This window comes from Alexandromys fortis, unplaced genomic scaffold (genome assembly GCF_014885135.2).
Source record: "Alexandromys fortis isolate MF-2015 unplaced genomic scaffold, M_Fortis_MF-2015_v1.1 scaffold_116, whole genome shotgun sequence".
NCBI lineage: Eukaryota > Metazoa > Chordata > Mammalia > Rodentia > Cricetidae > Alexandromys > Alexandromys fortis.
In genome coordinates, this window is record NW_026067998.1 from 3,623,045 (window position 1) to 3,638,357 (window position 15,313).

General features: G+C 43.9%; 1 protein-coding gene across 2 annotated transcripts in view; it reads left to right on the forward strand.

Moving 5' to 3' along the window:
- Nek10 (NIMA related kinase 10) overlaps nucleotides 1-15,313 on the forward strand; it is a 167,890-nt gene that overhangs the window by 116,440 nt on the left and 36,137 nt on the right. For both annotated transcript variants that reach the window (XM_050160509.1, XM_050160508.1), the window contains exons 27-28: nucleotides 13,361-13,553; nucleotides 13,640-13,726. In XM_050160509.1, the coding sequence (XP_050016466.1) occupies nucleotides 13,361-13,553; nucleotides 13,640-13,726 (280 nt within the window). The remainder of the gene's footprint in view (nucleotides 1-13,360; nucleotides 13,554-13,639; nucleotides 13,727-15,313) is intronic.

Consider the following 15,313-nt stretch of genomic DNA (forward strand, 5'->3'; position numbering starts at 1 on the left):
TCCAGCACATCAGCAAACACACAGCCTCCAGCTGCAACACTCGGGCTACTCAGAGCTGATCTGTGTTGTTCTGTCCCATCTACTTCCCACGCCTCGCCCTTCTCAGATCACCTCAGCACGTCCCCTGTGTTGCACAATTTGACTCTCATGTGTGCGTGATTGGGTGCAGACTCCCAGGCCGCGGACAGTAAAGCAGGGCGATCGGTGAAGTCAAAGGAAGGGGGTTTGAAGAAGTATTTACCAGCTTCGGGGACTATTGGAATTAAAAATTTAATGTGTTCAAATCTACAACACAACTTCAAAAGTCAGAGTACAGTTGGTTGAAATATTGGGCTTATTTAAGTATTAGGAGGATAGTAATTCTTTCATTAACTGTAAGAATAATGTCATTTTGAAGAATTTCATCTTGAGGGCACTGTAGATCTGTGATGTAAGCGTTCTCTAAATTGGCCCACCCTTGTGACCTGCTGTAGGCAGTACTTTCTTTTTACACAGCATTCCAGAAGCACGTTTTCTGCTGGAAAGACAAAATACCCAGGACTTATAGCTAACAAAGGAGAGAGGGCACTGGGGCAATGGCTCATCAGTCAAGAGCACCTGGCTGCTCTCTCAGAGGACCACGGTTCAATTCCCAGCACCCACACAGTGGCTCACAGCCATCTGTAGTTCCAGACCAAGGCTCCACTCTGGTCTCTGTGAGTGCGGTCTTCATATGGTACACAAACATATAGGCAAGCAACCTCCCCACCACACCCACATAAAAATAATAAATAATTAATTTAAATGTTCAAAAAATTATTTTACAAGGGATAACAAGACTGGAGAGACATCAATAAGTGATAAGTCAGTAAGTGCTTACCTGGTTAGCTTGAGGATCCGAGGTTAGTCTCGATACTGCTGAGTGACTTCCTGGAGAGAAGTCAGCAGTGTCTATGCACTCCAGATGGGGTATCCAGAGCAGAGCAGAGTGCAACCATTCCACCAGATGCTGACGAGGCAAACTAACGTGTTTACTTACGAGGCGGTAGTCAGAAATGCAGGCCTGATTCACATGCCCCCGTATCCTCAAAGGGTCCACCCCAACACGGGTGACAACTCATGACAGCTGCTCCCTCGGAGTTCTTTGTGTGACTTGCAGGTAGTGGGAAAGTTTCCTCTTTCCTGTGCCCCATAGCGTAGCCATTTTTCACTGCTCCTGGCATCTCGGGAAGGCCCCTGGAAATCTTGTAGCTTCAGGAACGTCTTGCTATTTGGGAGTTATTTACTCCCCCAGTTGTTTACTCATGAGCCTCCCCACTCATTTCTGGAAGGGATGTGTGAGTTCAAAGAGAATTAGATAAAACTGCAGGTACCGTGGCAAATGATTGCAATCCCAACATTGATAATGTGGAGAAAGGTGAACCACTGGGACTCATGTCCAGCCAGGCTAGCCTGCTTGCTCAACTCCAGTCCTATGAGAGACCCTGCGTCAAAAAGTACGATGGGGCCACTGAGATTCAGTAGGTAAAGGTGCTTCACACCCAGCGTGATGACTGGGGATCCTAGGACACAAATGGTAGGAGGAGGGAAGTGACCTCCACACGCATACCGTGGCATGCACGTGTGGGCACACACACGCATGTGTTTACACATACCCACACAAACAATACATTAATAAAAGAAAAGGAATTACCTGAGGTTGTTCTCTAGCTTCCACACACATGAACACGCGTGCATACCTGTCCTCATCCACACAGACAATTTAAAAGGAAAGAAGAAATGAAGTTTGCCTTGGCGCATGTCCTGGCTATGAGGCATACAGTTGAAGATGCGTCAGCTCTATCAAATGCGCAGCGCCTGTGTTAGAAGGGTGGGTTCTATGCTGCTGCTGGCTTCCCCAAGTGGCGGTTCTGCAGTAAAGCAATGCATGGCCGTCGTGTGGATCAGCACATTCACTGAGTGCTGCAGGAAGTGCTCCATCTTTATGGACCATCGAGAGATAGTTGATGTCACCCCAAGCTTCCGTGACTGCCTTAAGATCATGAAATTTCTCTCCTACTACCTTCAGCATACTAATAATCTTAGCCTTTTAAAATCAATCAAATACTAAGAGGAAAACACAGCTTTATCAAGGAACCAACAAGAACAATATAGTACACCTTATCAAAAGAAAAAAAGCAGCCAGCCTGCTTTACTCTCAATGGGGGCACTAATTTTTATAATTATTATCTTTCCATTGACTTCTTTATTTGCTGTTTTTATTCTGCTTTAATTAAAAATTTTCAATTAGCATATGCATAATTGAGTTTTCTGATGGCGCTTCTAAATTCTCTCTCTCTCTCTCTTTTTTTTTTTGTTGGTTCTTTTCCCTCACTTCTCTTTGTTCCGTTACCCCCTGGTGCCCATCAAGTTCCCCCAATAGCCTCCTTCGTGCTTTCCAGTCACGCGTGTCCCTTTGCCCTCCCCATTATTATATCCACCTATGCTCTACATCGTCTCTGCTTTCCTTAAGCAATGTTTTGATTGTTCCAAGTATGAGGACAGTGTCTCAGAGCAGCCACCCAACTCACTGAGAAGGAGCGCCAAAGGGAAGCGGAAGCAGTGAGCTGCTCCAGCTCCTCACAGCTGGAAGGAGGTCTGTGGTCAGTGTTGGAACACTGCAGATGAGTAGGCTAGCTGACAAAACAGGAAACACCACAGACTTCCCTCCCGGGGCGGGGGAGCACGAGCTATTTATTCTCATACTTTAGCTTATGCCTAATTATGGATGTTTTCATAATAAGCTGCTGCGAAAGATGAGGACAAATCTGTATTTCAAAAGGGCCAAGGAAGCTTCATGATCTAACTACATTTCTGCCGGGTCCTGCAGTTACCTACTGCCAAAGCGAAGCAAGGCATTCCCCTTAACTCCCGAAATTGCAAATGAGAACTGGTACAAGGAGCCTGTTAGGATGGGGATTAACTAGATTAGAATAAGGCACAGGTGTTACTTAGATGTCTGACAGTGAGCGGGAAACGGGGTATTTCGGAGACTGTAACAGTCACCTCTTGTTTGGAGTGCTCTGGCACCGTTCTGACAATGCACTGAGCCCACAACCATCACCCTGCGGGTGCCATCTTAGATCTGAGACAGCATATCCACGTGGGCATTGTTAAGAAGACTTTGGTTCTTCCCCTCCAAACAGGAAGCAGGCATCAGTGCTGGGGTTGCAGGTGTGCAGGACGTTGGGCTCAGCTTTGAGTGTGGGTGCTGGGGATCCGAATTCAGGGTGTCATGTTTGCGCGGAAAGCATATTAGTGACTGTGACATTTTGTTGTACTTTGTAGGAGTTTGGGTAGAAGTTAGGCATGCAGATTTGCCTCTTTTTTTTTTTTTTTTGTATTTTGAGTCAGGATTTCTCTGTACCTTCGATGCCTGTCCTGGAACTAGCTCTTGTAGACCAGGTTGGCCTCGAACTCACAAAGATCCGCCTGCCTCTGCCTCCCAAGTGCTAGGATCAAAGACGTGTGCTACCACCGCCCAGCTTGCCTCTCGATTTTGAACTCCAGCCCTGCTTGTTGCAGCCACAGGTAGATGTTGCGGGAGGTCCTTCCGCCCCTCCAACCAATAGCTGCTGTGATACCAGCCCATTGGGGCGTGGTCTCTCTCCCTTTAAAAAAGCGGCTATTTCCTCTGCTCGCTCTTTTCACTTCCTGCTAAGCCGGAGACTAGACTCCCTTCCTGGTTGTGCAGATGGCTGTTGTCTGGGACGGTGATCTGTAAGTTTTCCCCTTTAAATAAATAACACCCTATTAATCATAACTCCAAACTGGTGTGGCCTTGTTCGTGACTTACGCCTTCAGGTAGATACAGCCACTGTTGCTTGCGTCTGTTTCTGAGAACCTGAACATGTCATTTCCATTTTGAGAGTTCTGTTCTCTATCTCTTCTTGCCAAGATGGCAGCTGGGTACAGGAGGAGGCTGAGGCAGGCTTATGCCAGTAGGAAGGCAGGGCCCTCTGGCTGCCTGGTGTGGCCCCCTGTGAACCTGTTTCTCTGTTTTGGGGACATGATCCATGAAGCCTCATCTCCAGCATGGGGGTCACTATTTCTGCTCCCTTCTGAGACTTGATTATGTCTTCTTTGGTGGCATCCCCAAACTCACTGATGCCACACATATGTCATGGGGATCTCACTGGGAATAGAAGGCACCGTTTCAGTCCCGCCAACTCAGGTACCTCCCATTCTTCCCCCTCTCTCACCCCAGGTGCCTGCCATTCAGCTATCTGACAAGTACCCACCCTAGGTGCCAGTCAGTATTGTAGGCAGCAGTGATATTAGGCCTCTGCCTTCACGGGTCTTTGATAAATGCCCAGAGCAGCTCTGTGATGTGTAGCATCGTGGTGGGCATGGAGCTGCTCTGAAGTGCCCTGCTACCCCTGACTGCAACCTGACTTTCCTTAACTCTTTCTGTATTTCCACTAACACCCAACTCAAGTCTTGGTGTCCAGCTGTGCTGGAGCAGCCGAGAGAAGCAAAGTCAGGGTCTCTCGCAGCTAACCAGTCTCTGCGCTGTCTCCTGTCTACCTGGAGATGCAGCATTTTCTCATTCCTCTCTTATATAGCCGCCTCCATCTGGCGCAGCCTGTTCTATATCCGGGCATCATTCACCCACTTTCTTTGACTCTGTGGTTGCTGCATCAGAATTTGGTTTTGGAGTATAAGAGCTTTAGGATAGGGTTGTGCATAAGCCATTCTAAGACGGCAACATGCCTCACTATACGGCACAAGCACAGACTTCAACTGACTTGTCTGAACCGAGCCTCACCTCACCTCAACCAAATATCCCCCTATGGCTAATAGGCACACAGCTGTAGTAAGCCTCATGACGTAATTGGGCAGGGTTTATAGAGGAACATGCGGAAGACAACTAATAGCATGTTTATGTATTATAGAAGGGAGTCTTTAGCTTGACTTACACAGGAAGGTCTGACTGACACTTGTCTGTTTCTAGAGAGGCTGAGAAACTAGCTTTCCAGTCCACAGGGTGTGAAGCCTAAGCATTCCCAGCCTGGCACTAAAAGCCAATATTCCAGCCAGGTTGCCAACTCTGTACTATCTACCTACCAGAGACCAGGAACCACCAGGACACATGCTAGGGGAACATGTAGTAGGCGGTAATTTTTGCTTACCACCTTGACTTTGGATGAAGTGGGATTTTAAAGTGTGGTCACTAAGGATTCTGACTGCTCGGTGCAGCACAGGCCTACACCAGCAGAGTTGGGAAGAACTGCCTTCTGTGCCCAAGAGGACAGACCAGGCTATCATAAGATGGTAGTGAAAGGACCGGGCTGGAACTGCGGCTGCCGTCCACTGTAGACAGGTCCTGCTTGCTTGGGAGGAGCACAGCCGTGCATAAAAGGCTTGTCCACAGACTCGATCAGCTCCATCCACCCTATCAACGGTTGGTCTCCCTCTCAGCCTCCCTTCCCACACCCACCAAAATTGCCATTCACAAAGCAAATCCATACACTTGATTTGGGCCATTTACTTTATAGTTAAGATGATTAAATGATCCTAGATGGTTTCAGCTCTCAGTGAATAAAAGATGTTTATGGTAATGTGATATTGTCAGACAGCTTCAATCCATCCCACAGAGCGTCATGTTAAATTCTGTCCTTGGAGAACAGCAGCTGACGGACTACTTAGTAGCAAAGGTCGTTTTTACATTCACCAGTCTTTCACAAACTCGGGTCATGATGGGAATATTGTTCCATATTCTCAGAAAACTTTATTGACAAGAGGTTTGATATCTTTACAGTTGGGTGCTTACATTTGAAGAGGATGTAAGCATCCGGATGCTCTTTTGTGTGTGTGTGCGCGTGTGTGCGTGCATGTGTGTGCACTTGGATTTTAAGTGTCTATTTATTTATCCATTTTGCCTTGTTTTGATTGTACCATATGCCATTCACAAATGCTGAGCCTGCTGCTAAAAGCTTGTGCCTACAACTCTCCGCTAAGAGATGAAAATAAGCCATGCAGAAAATATCGTATATTAAAGGGACAGTATTTTGGTGAATGATTTTACTTTTATAGTCTGGTTAACTCCTGACAATTTTCTCTTGAGATCCAAAAAATGCAACAAGCAATGATATATGAAAACAAATATCAGAAATCAGGACATCTCAGCTTTTGGGAAATGTTCTTTGCTTATTAGGTTTTAAGGAACAACAGTGTTTTCCCAGCTCCACTCTCCCCAAATAAATACAATTCTCTCATAGGCCTTGCAAATGCCCCCTTTTAAAAGCAGCAGAATTTACATATTCATGGTGTTATGTTTAAGTGCTGAACTTAATGACTTTTGACATAAGCAATCATCACCCAAACAATTCTGTGTACATCCCCGCGAAAGCTCCCACACATCACCTAAGACGACTCCTACCTGGGTCTGGGGCTGGAGGTCAATGGTGACTGCATATACATGTAACATATGGATTCTAGCCATGTCTGTAAGAGTCTTCCATCTCACGTATATTAGTTTTAATTACAAAGTTGTGTCACAACTCCCATTATTTTTCTAGAATATTAATTTTTTATTTATATAGTGAAATACGTGGTATATTAGATACACACTATGCTTTATACATAGAGTACTTATGTGTGTGGATTAAATATCTGCCACATTTTATTGTTGTGATGCTGAATGCTTATTTCCAAAACTGGAATATTAAGCCAAACTGCTACAAACTTTATCAGACGAGACATTGTATAGATGTGTGTCTATTTCTTTTAGGCAATACTTAGAAGTAGACTTCCGGTCCTAAGTCATTGTATGGTTTACTACAAAAGATACTTCTAGCTTCCCAGAATAATACTGTTTAACACTTTAGAGCGGGATGCAGAATATGGTGGTCTGAATAAAACACCAGCCTAAGTCTCAGACATAATCGGTGGTTATAAGGGGAGAATCATGAGGCGTGGCTTTGCCGAAGAGGGTGTGTCATTGGCCAGGGTTGGTTTGAAGTTTCAGAGGACTCATGCCCTTCCCAGTGTGCTCTCCTCCTGCGACATGTGGATCAAAATGTGGGCTCTGGTCTGTTTCTGCCGCTGCCAGGCCTCTGCTCCCCCATCAGGGACTCTAACCTTCTCAACTCTGCTGGAAGCTGCCTTGGCCATGGTGTTTGTCACAGCAATGGAACAGTAAGTAGGGCAGTCATTCCAGCTGTAACTCTGCCAGTGTCTGTCTTTGGTGTCTGATGTATTTATTCTTGCTTTAGCCATGGGTCCTCTGTGGGCTTAGTTTGTATTTTTTAGGCAGGCGGCACTGCCAGGCTCTGACTTGTGCGTGTTGTCTGGTGATGTGTCTGTGAATGTGCATGTCTGTGTATGTGTTAGGTGTCTGTTCAAATATTTTGCTCATTCTTTTGCTAGATTTCTAGTTTTTTTTAGTTTTACTTTTTAATGTATTTTAATACTAATTTTTTGCTAAGGAAAAATTTATAAAATTTTTATAAAAATTCATAGCCCATGACCTGCCCATTTTCTTCTTCTTATTTTTTGAAGCACAGAAAAATTATAATTTTGATGAAGACCACTTATTTTTTTTTGTTTTTATTTACCTGGTTGTTAATGATTTCTACATATGAGTAAAAATTTTTGTCTACCTCATGGTTGAAAAAATAAACTTTCTTATTTTGAAAACATTTTATATCCATATATTTGTTATTATATCCATATGTTTAAATGCCTCTAGATTTTATATCTAGATCAATGACTCATTTTAATTTTGTTTCATGCACAGAATAATGAAGGTATCACTATGCAACTCTCCTCACAGTTTTGAAAATTTCAACTTTCTGAGAAATCATTTGATACAAGTGAATGACTATTTCTGAGTTCTGTTTGGCTTCATTGATCTGTTTACCTATTCATTGGCCGATTATCATTCTGTCTTGACTATATAAAGTTGACACTTTTTCAAAAATGAGTTGTGCATATTCACCTCGCCTTCAAAGATAAACCTGTGGACCGTTTAAGATGAAGGAATGCATTTTTTTTTCCCATGTGATGTTGTTTGGTCTCTCAGAAGTTTCCAGGGCATAGAATATTGCTGTCGCTCCCAGGGGAGCCTGTGGGTCTACTTTCTTCCTGACTGATGCTCTGTCTCGGTGTGTGCATTTGTCTTATTAGTTTTGAGCTTGGGCTGTATAAGTCCTCCAACTTTGCCGCTCTTCGTCAGCTTTGGTTTCGATGGTGTGGGGCTACTGGATTTCAGTGCTGGCTTTTTTTTTTTTTTATGGTATTTTGTCTTTTAGATTACTATACAAGGTAATGGGTTCACCATGATATCCTCACTGCATCTCATATTTTGTTTCTCCTCCTCCTCCTCTCTCACCCTGGCCTTATCCATTCTCCTCCTCATGCTGCCCCACCTCCTTCTTCCTCTTCACATATATTTATTCTGTCGTTCTCTATTTTTTCTCTCCCCAACCCTGCTTTAAGACTTCCTTTCTCTTTCTTACTGTCACCTCTCAAGTTACATGACCTGTCGATCCCTAAGCAAAAACACAAACACAAAACATTGAGTCCAGGATCCACGTATGAGAGAAACGTGATATTTTACTTTTCTGGGGGGGGGTCTAAGATATTTATCTTCAGACAGTTTCCAGTTCCAGATATTTTCATGCAAATGTCACAATTTCATTTTTCTTTATGGCGGATGAGTTCGCATGTATGGGATTTTCATTGTCCTGTCGTCAGTGCACAGACATTTCCCTGGTTCCACTTCCCTGTTGTTGTGAACAGTGTAGCTACAAGCATGGCTGTTCAAGTAACGCTGTGGGCCGATATAGAGACTTTTGGGTCCCACAAAGGTATAGCTGGGTTGTATGGAATTTCTGCTTTTGGTTTTTGAGGTGTCTTGTACGTGTGTGTGTGTGTGTGTGTGTGTCTGCATATTTTTTATACTGGTATTGATACTGTAAACTTTATAGTGGCAAGAAACAAAACAACAGACACATCCCCACCAGCAAGGGTGAAGGCTCCTCTTTCCCCACATCTTCCCCAGAGTTTATCATTTGTCTTCCTCAGGGAAGCCATTCCAGCTGATGTGTGGCGTCCTCATGCAACAAGCATCTTAGTCTGCATTGGCCAACCGTCAAGGACGTAGAACACTTCAGTGTTGATTGGACCTATTATATTCTTCCTCTGGGAAACCGTTGGGTTAATTTGCCGGCTTATTTATTTACTGGAAGATTAGTTATCTTGGTCTTTACATTCTGAAGTATGTGGCATTATCCCCCATCTGAGGTTTATCTGGTGAACATTTGGGCCTGCTTTGTAGCCTGTCTCTTCATTCTGTTCACAGCCTCCCTTGCTGTGAGAAAGCCCTTTCGTTTCCTGTCACCCCACCGACCAGGTCTTGCAGTTGCTCCCTGAGCTGTTAGAATTCTTTTCACGAGATCTTGGCTTATGCACACACCTTGAAGTGTTGTCTCTATGTGTCCCTTAGCGGTGTTGGTGTTTCAGGTTTTAGATTAAAGTCTTCAATCTATTTTGAATTCATTTTTGTGCAGGCGGAGAGACTTGAATCTTTTGTTCTTCTGTATGTTGATAACCAATTTCCTGGCATAATTTTTTCAAGAATCTCTCCCCCAGTTTTTTTTTTTTTTTTTTTTTTTTTTTTTTTTTTTTTTTTTTTTTTTTTNTTTTTTTGATAACTTGGTCTAAGATTAAGGCTGGAGCTGTCTTCATTCCTGGCTCCTCTGGTCTAGTCTTTCAGTTTGCTTGTCTATTCTTACAGCAATACTGTGCTGTTTGGGTCATTATGATTATATAATATAATTTGAAGTCAGGCACTGTAATACCTCCACTACTACTTTTGTTTTTGGCCTGTAATGACTTTGTCTTTTCATGGTCCTTCAGTTTCCAAATGGATTCTTGGGTTTTTTTTTTTTTTTTTCTAGTCCAGTGACAAATGCCATTGAAATTTAGTGGAGATTGAGTTGAATCTATACACTATTTTTCATTAATTAATATTGCTTTCCACACAATGTTAATACTGCTCATCTATGAGCATAAAGCATTTTTCATTTTCTAGTTTCTTTGTCAGCTTCTTTCTCCAGTGTCTTAAAGAGTTTATGGATGGACCCAGCTCAGTGTCAGCAACTATGGGCAGCTGGGGAGAACTGCTACTTTATTGTGGGGATCCTAGTTAACCCTTTTTTAAGTTTTCTGTAGCTCTTTCTTTAATTTTTCTTTTGGAGTTTTGCCTTTTCTTTTCCTTTTTAAAACCTTGACTCTTGGAAATGATGGCTTCTCGTCTGTTGCCTGGATAGGAACCACCTTCTGACTGCCTTAGAATGGGTTTGTAAGTTTCTATAAAAGATCCTAGTGCAGATTTTGTTTTTAAGCTTTGTTGTAACATTGGGCATAGCTTTCCAATATTTTGCTCCATCTTTAATTTCACTTATTCAGCCAAATTTATGGAGCATTTATTATTTCTTTTGAAGACCATTCTACTCTCCTGACACAACATTTGACCCAACAGGGGCTGTGTGTTCTGTAGTGAGGGGGAAAGAATAGATACAAAGAGATACACATGAAGCTTCAGCTCAATATAGCAACAGATTTTTAAATCAAAATAAGTCTGCCTTCCTACCATATCTTCCAGCTTATGTAGGTTCTGAAAGGGCATCCCTCTAATACTGGGGATTCTCTTTCATCAGGATTCATAGCCACAATTCTGTTAACTCTAAGTGACTGGTTTATAGTCCAGCTGCTCCCGAACGAGCCAATCCTCATTAAGTCTGGAATCACCTGACTCAGAACTCAAGGCCTCACTCTAATCTTCTGTTGCTCAAAGCAAAGTCTCTTTTAAAATGGTGTGCACATATGCACATGCCACGCCCATGTGTGAAGGTCAGAGGCAGCTTGTGAGAACCCCTTCTCTCCCTCCACCTGGCGGAATCCAGGGACTGAAGTCAGATCATCAGGCTTGGCAAAGCCTTTGCCTGCTGAGCCGCTCACCGAATTTAAAGTTTCCAGTTATGGTTTGTTATCCATGCCCATTCTTAACACAGATGAAACCATTGGTGAAAGCCTTGCAGATACTCACATATAACGCATTGATGCAGGAAGAAAACATCTCAGTGTGTCTTATGGAGTTGTGGATGGGACCCGGTATGAAGAGATATGAGCGGCGGGGCTGCGTCCCCGGCACCTGGCCGCCCACATGGCTAGGTAATCCCCTGAAATAATTACACGGAAACTGTATTCTTTTAAACACTGCCTGGCCCATTATCTGTAGCCTCTTATTGGCTAGCTCTTACATATTAATCTAACCCATTTCTAATAATCTGTGTAGCCCACGAGGTGGCTTACGAGAGAAGATCTTAACCTGCGTCTGTCTGGAGTGGGAGAATCATGGCGACTCCTCGACTAAGCTTCTTTCTCCCAGCATTCTCTTCTGTTTACTCCACCCACCTATGTTCTAACCAATAAAATGGGCCAAGGCAGTTTCTTTATTATAATTAACCAATGTCCTTCCTTTATCACCAGTACCTCAGTAATGCTATGCAAGAACGTTGTCCTTCATCTACACCCACAAACCTCTTCAGCATTGCCACATAATTGGGTAGAGTCCTTAGAAGGGATTCAAATACCAAGTGTGGCCTTTCCATACAATAGGAGATGACAGCTCATTTAAACTGACATGGCACAAAGCCAAAAGGGAAGTTTCTACTAAAAGCAGCTGAGGAAACTTAGAAGAAGCCCAATGCTGTGTATTTGTTTAGGAGGAAAAAGAGGCCAGCACAGAAAATGTTGAGTAAAATACTGGGTTTTGAATGATACGTATAGGAACTAGATATGGGCAGACCAGAGATGTTAGAAATCACTTTTGTATCAAGTTTCTAGGTAGCACATTTGACTCTGCAGAGACTATTCTAAACATCCCCGTCTAAGATAGACCAGCAGGCAAGGCCCAAGATGGAGGAATTTACCCAGGCTCCTCAGAGCAGACTGGACATTGGATAGAAGACTAGTTACAGAAAATCAAATTAAAAGCGTGTTTCTTTAGCTGCTTATTAACTCCAACGAAATGAAAGTTGGTAAGCCCGAGGAAAGAATATGGAAAAGATCCCTGGGGAAACTGGGCAGGCAGTTTGCAGTGTCTAGATCTGCTTAGAAGACATACACACATGAATGCTGTCATGATTTATTGACTCATGTACCAAGAGATCTTAAGTTTTCTTCACCTTTAAATTGTGCCTCCCCTGGATTCTGGGCAACATGTTCCTGGAGCCCCTTAGGGCTGCTTGAGTTGGAAGAAAATCTGTGAAAATAAATGGGCAAACGCATACCAGCCTCCCAAGGCTTGTTCCACAGTAAGCATCTTAGTAAAGAAGGGGAGATGGGCTTAGGAGAACAGAGCCTGCCAGGTCACTCGAGGGCTTCTCTCTCTAATGTCTGTCCATCCGTCCGTCCGTCTGTCTGTCTGTCTGTCCATCACAGCATTTGTCCTTCTTGCTCTTTTGCCTGGAGCCATCCTCGTTTGTAGCTTCCCCCTTTGGCCCCTGGTTCCTAACCTCGCTCTGCTAGCGGTCTTCAGCCATGTAGCCTAAGCCACTCTCCACTCTGGTGTATGTCTTTGGCATTGTGAGTTACTTGGGAAGTTCCTTCTTCAGTGTCTTCTTCTTTGACAACCCTAAACTGCCAGCCTTTGGTGCCCTTAAACATTTTTATTTTTGTTGAACTCGAGAAACATGTTACATACAGTTTATTACACAGCGTTACAGAATGTTGAGACCCGAGCCAGATGAATGACTTGGGTGTGGTCTCACAGATTTTCATCCTCTTGGGATATTCTGGAGCAGTGTGTCTAGTTCTTCAAGAGAAAAGCAGAGTGACTGGGGACTTGAGTGACAGAGTCCTCCTCACCGTGATCCCTTATCTTGTAGGGGGTATTGCTGCTCCTTCCTCACGGTCTGGCTTTGTCCGATATTCACGTTTCTTGGAGAAATTCTTTCTTAACTGGTATGGTCCTGAGCAGCTACCACTGCAAATATTTGGGAAGAGACTCAAAAGAGAGAAATTTCTGGTAGATTGGCATCTGGGTTCTGTTCCTTAGAGACATACTTAGGTCATCAGTTGTCACAGGCCTTTGGTGTGAGCATCCGTGCCTCTAGTCTCTTTTGTCAGATGGTTGATTTTAGATTTACTTTTTGGTGTGTGTGGATAAAATGGGTCCAGTGGTGGGTGCCCGGGTGGAATTACTGGTGTCCCTTCTGCATCAAGTGTTTGCAATGGCATCTTAGACATTTACATGGGCATTGCAACAAGTGCTGTGTCCTGCAGAGAAAAGAGAGGATGAGGTGCTGATGGCTCAAAATTCTCTTTTCAGGAAACCTTTGAAAAGGCGAGCCTGAGCAGCAGCAGCAGCGGGGCAGCCAGCCTGAAGAGTGAGCTCTCTGAGAGCACAGAGCTGCCCGGCGAGGGCTTCCAAGCCGCTGCCATGCAGTGTGGGAAGGAGGAGGACAGGCCCTGTGAGGAGGCACTATCCGAGGATGCCTTCCACCTGGAAGGGGTGGAGAAAGGCAAGTCGGCTGGCGTGCAAGGGGAGGGCGGGAATGGCCTGGGGTCCTTCCACTTCCAGGCTCACCCGCTTCATCTCTGTGTGCAGATGTGTATTCTGAGCTGGATGACGAGCTGGACATCTTGGACAACTGTAGCAGCTCCAGTTCCAGCCCTCTAAAGGAGTCTACATTCAGTAAGCTCGCCGGACAAGTTCGTCACTGGGAACGGGGGAACGGGGGAACGGGGGAACGGGGTAAACGGAGTCTGTGGCTGCTATCTCAGGGCGGCACTCTTGCGGACAATCGGAGGTCAGACACCAGGCAAGGAGTGCATTTTCATTGTGAGGACCCAAGGCAGTTGTCACTGAGGAGCTAAATGACTAGGGTGCAGACAGCCATTAGGAATGATGGGTGTGCATCAGTCTGTGGGTTAGTGGGACTAGGGATTCTGGGAGGAATTAGCCATGGTGTAATAAACTTTTATGCAACCTTATTCCCGCTCATTATCTTAGTTCTATTTCTGTCACTGTGATGAAACACCAGCAGAAGCCACTTAGAGGAGGAAGTTTTTTATTTATTATTATTATTATTAGCTACCAGTTCTAGGGTATCATCCTTTGCAGCTGGGAGCAAGGAGGCAAGAACTTAGAATAGTCACATATGAGAGCAGAACAAGGTGAAGGCACGCATGCTTCTTGTGTTTAGACCATTTTTTGTACTCGTACATCCAGGACCAAATCCGGAGAACGGTGCTGCCCACCCCAGTTAACCTAATTAAGAAAACCCCTTACAAGCCTGCCAACAGGCCAACTTGATCTAAGGCAGTCCTCACTGACATTCCCTTCCCAGGGGACCCTAGAATACATCAAGTTAATGAGTAAAACCGAGCACCACAATTGTATATTTATCACATCTAACTAAAATAAGTACCTTCAGTGTTTAGGACTATGAAAAACATTGATGTATAAATCCAGCCCAATATTAAACTTAGATTGAAATAATAACAAAAATTTTTAAAATATATTGAGGAACAGGAAAGAAAAGAAGATGCTATATCTAGACAGAATTTAAAGACTGTAAGGAAAAATACGATCAAATCAACTTGGCAGACGTGCAGCTGAAAGAAATGTTCAGTTAGAAATGGAGAAAAAGATAAATCTCACAGAAGAGTATGTTAACTGGATTTAAATTTGCTAACTAGAGGACTTTAAAATAAATGAAGTATAAATAATTTTGTCTGCTCAATGATTATGCTGTGAAAACCCCAGGAGATAAGAGAGAAAACAGCTTTGCCAAAGATACACGGGGGAGCGCCAAGGATTTAGCCACGTCACTTGCCTTTTCTATACCCAATGGCTCCATCCAGACACTGACTAGACCTTGCAGATTTTCAGGAACAATCACCATGGCCGATTCTTTGCTCTGGTGTTCTAGAGAGACAAAGTGCCTTGATTTGTAGTTGGAGAATGATGGACACCGTGCAGGAGAAATGCTTCGTGCATGTAAATGCGTAGCAAAATTCTAGAAGCATGTCATTGGTCGGTGATGAGGATGGTGGTGTTTATCCCTAGCCACAACGCTGGAGATGAGTGGTGGGGAGGCAGAAGAGAGAGAAAACCCTGGCGTGGAGATGTCTGTACAAAGGCTTGAGGCTGAAATGACACCAAAATGCTGGTGTATTTAGTAGCAAATGGTTGTTCATCTGTGGAAGAACAAACAGACCAAGTGCATAGTAATTTTTAACATTCTATTTGAGCTAGTACTTTGAGGAAGAAAAATGG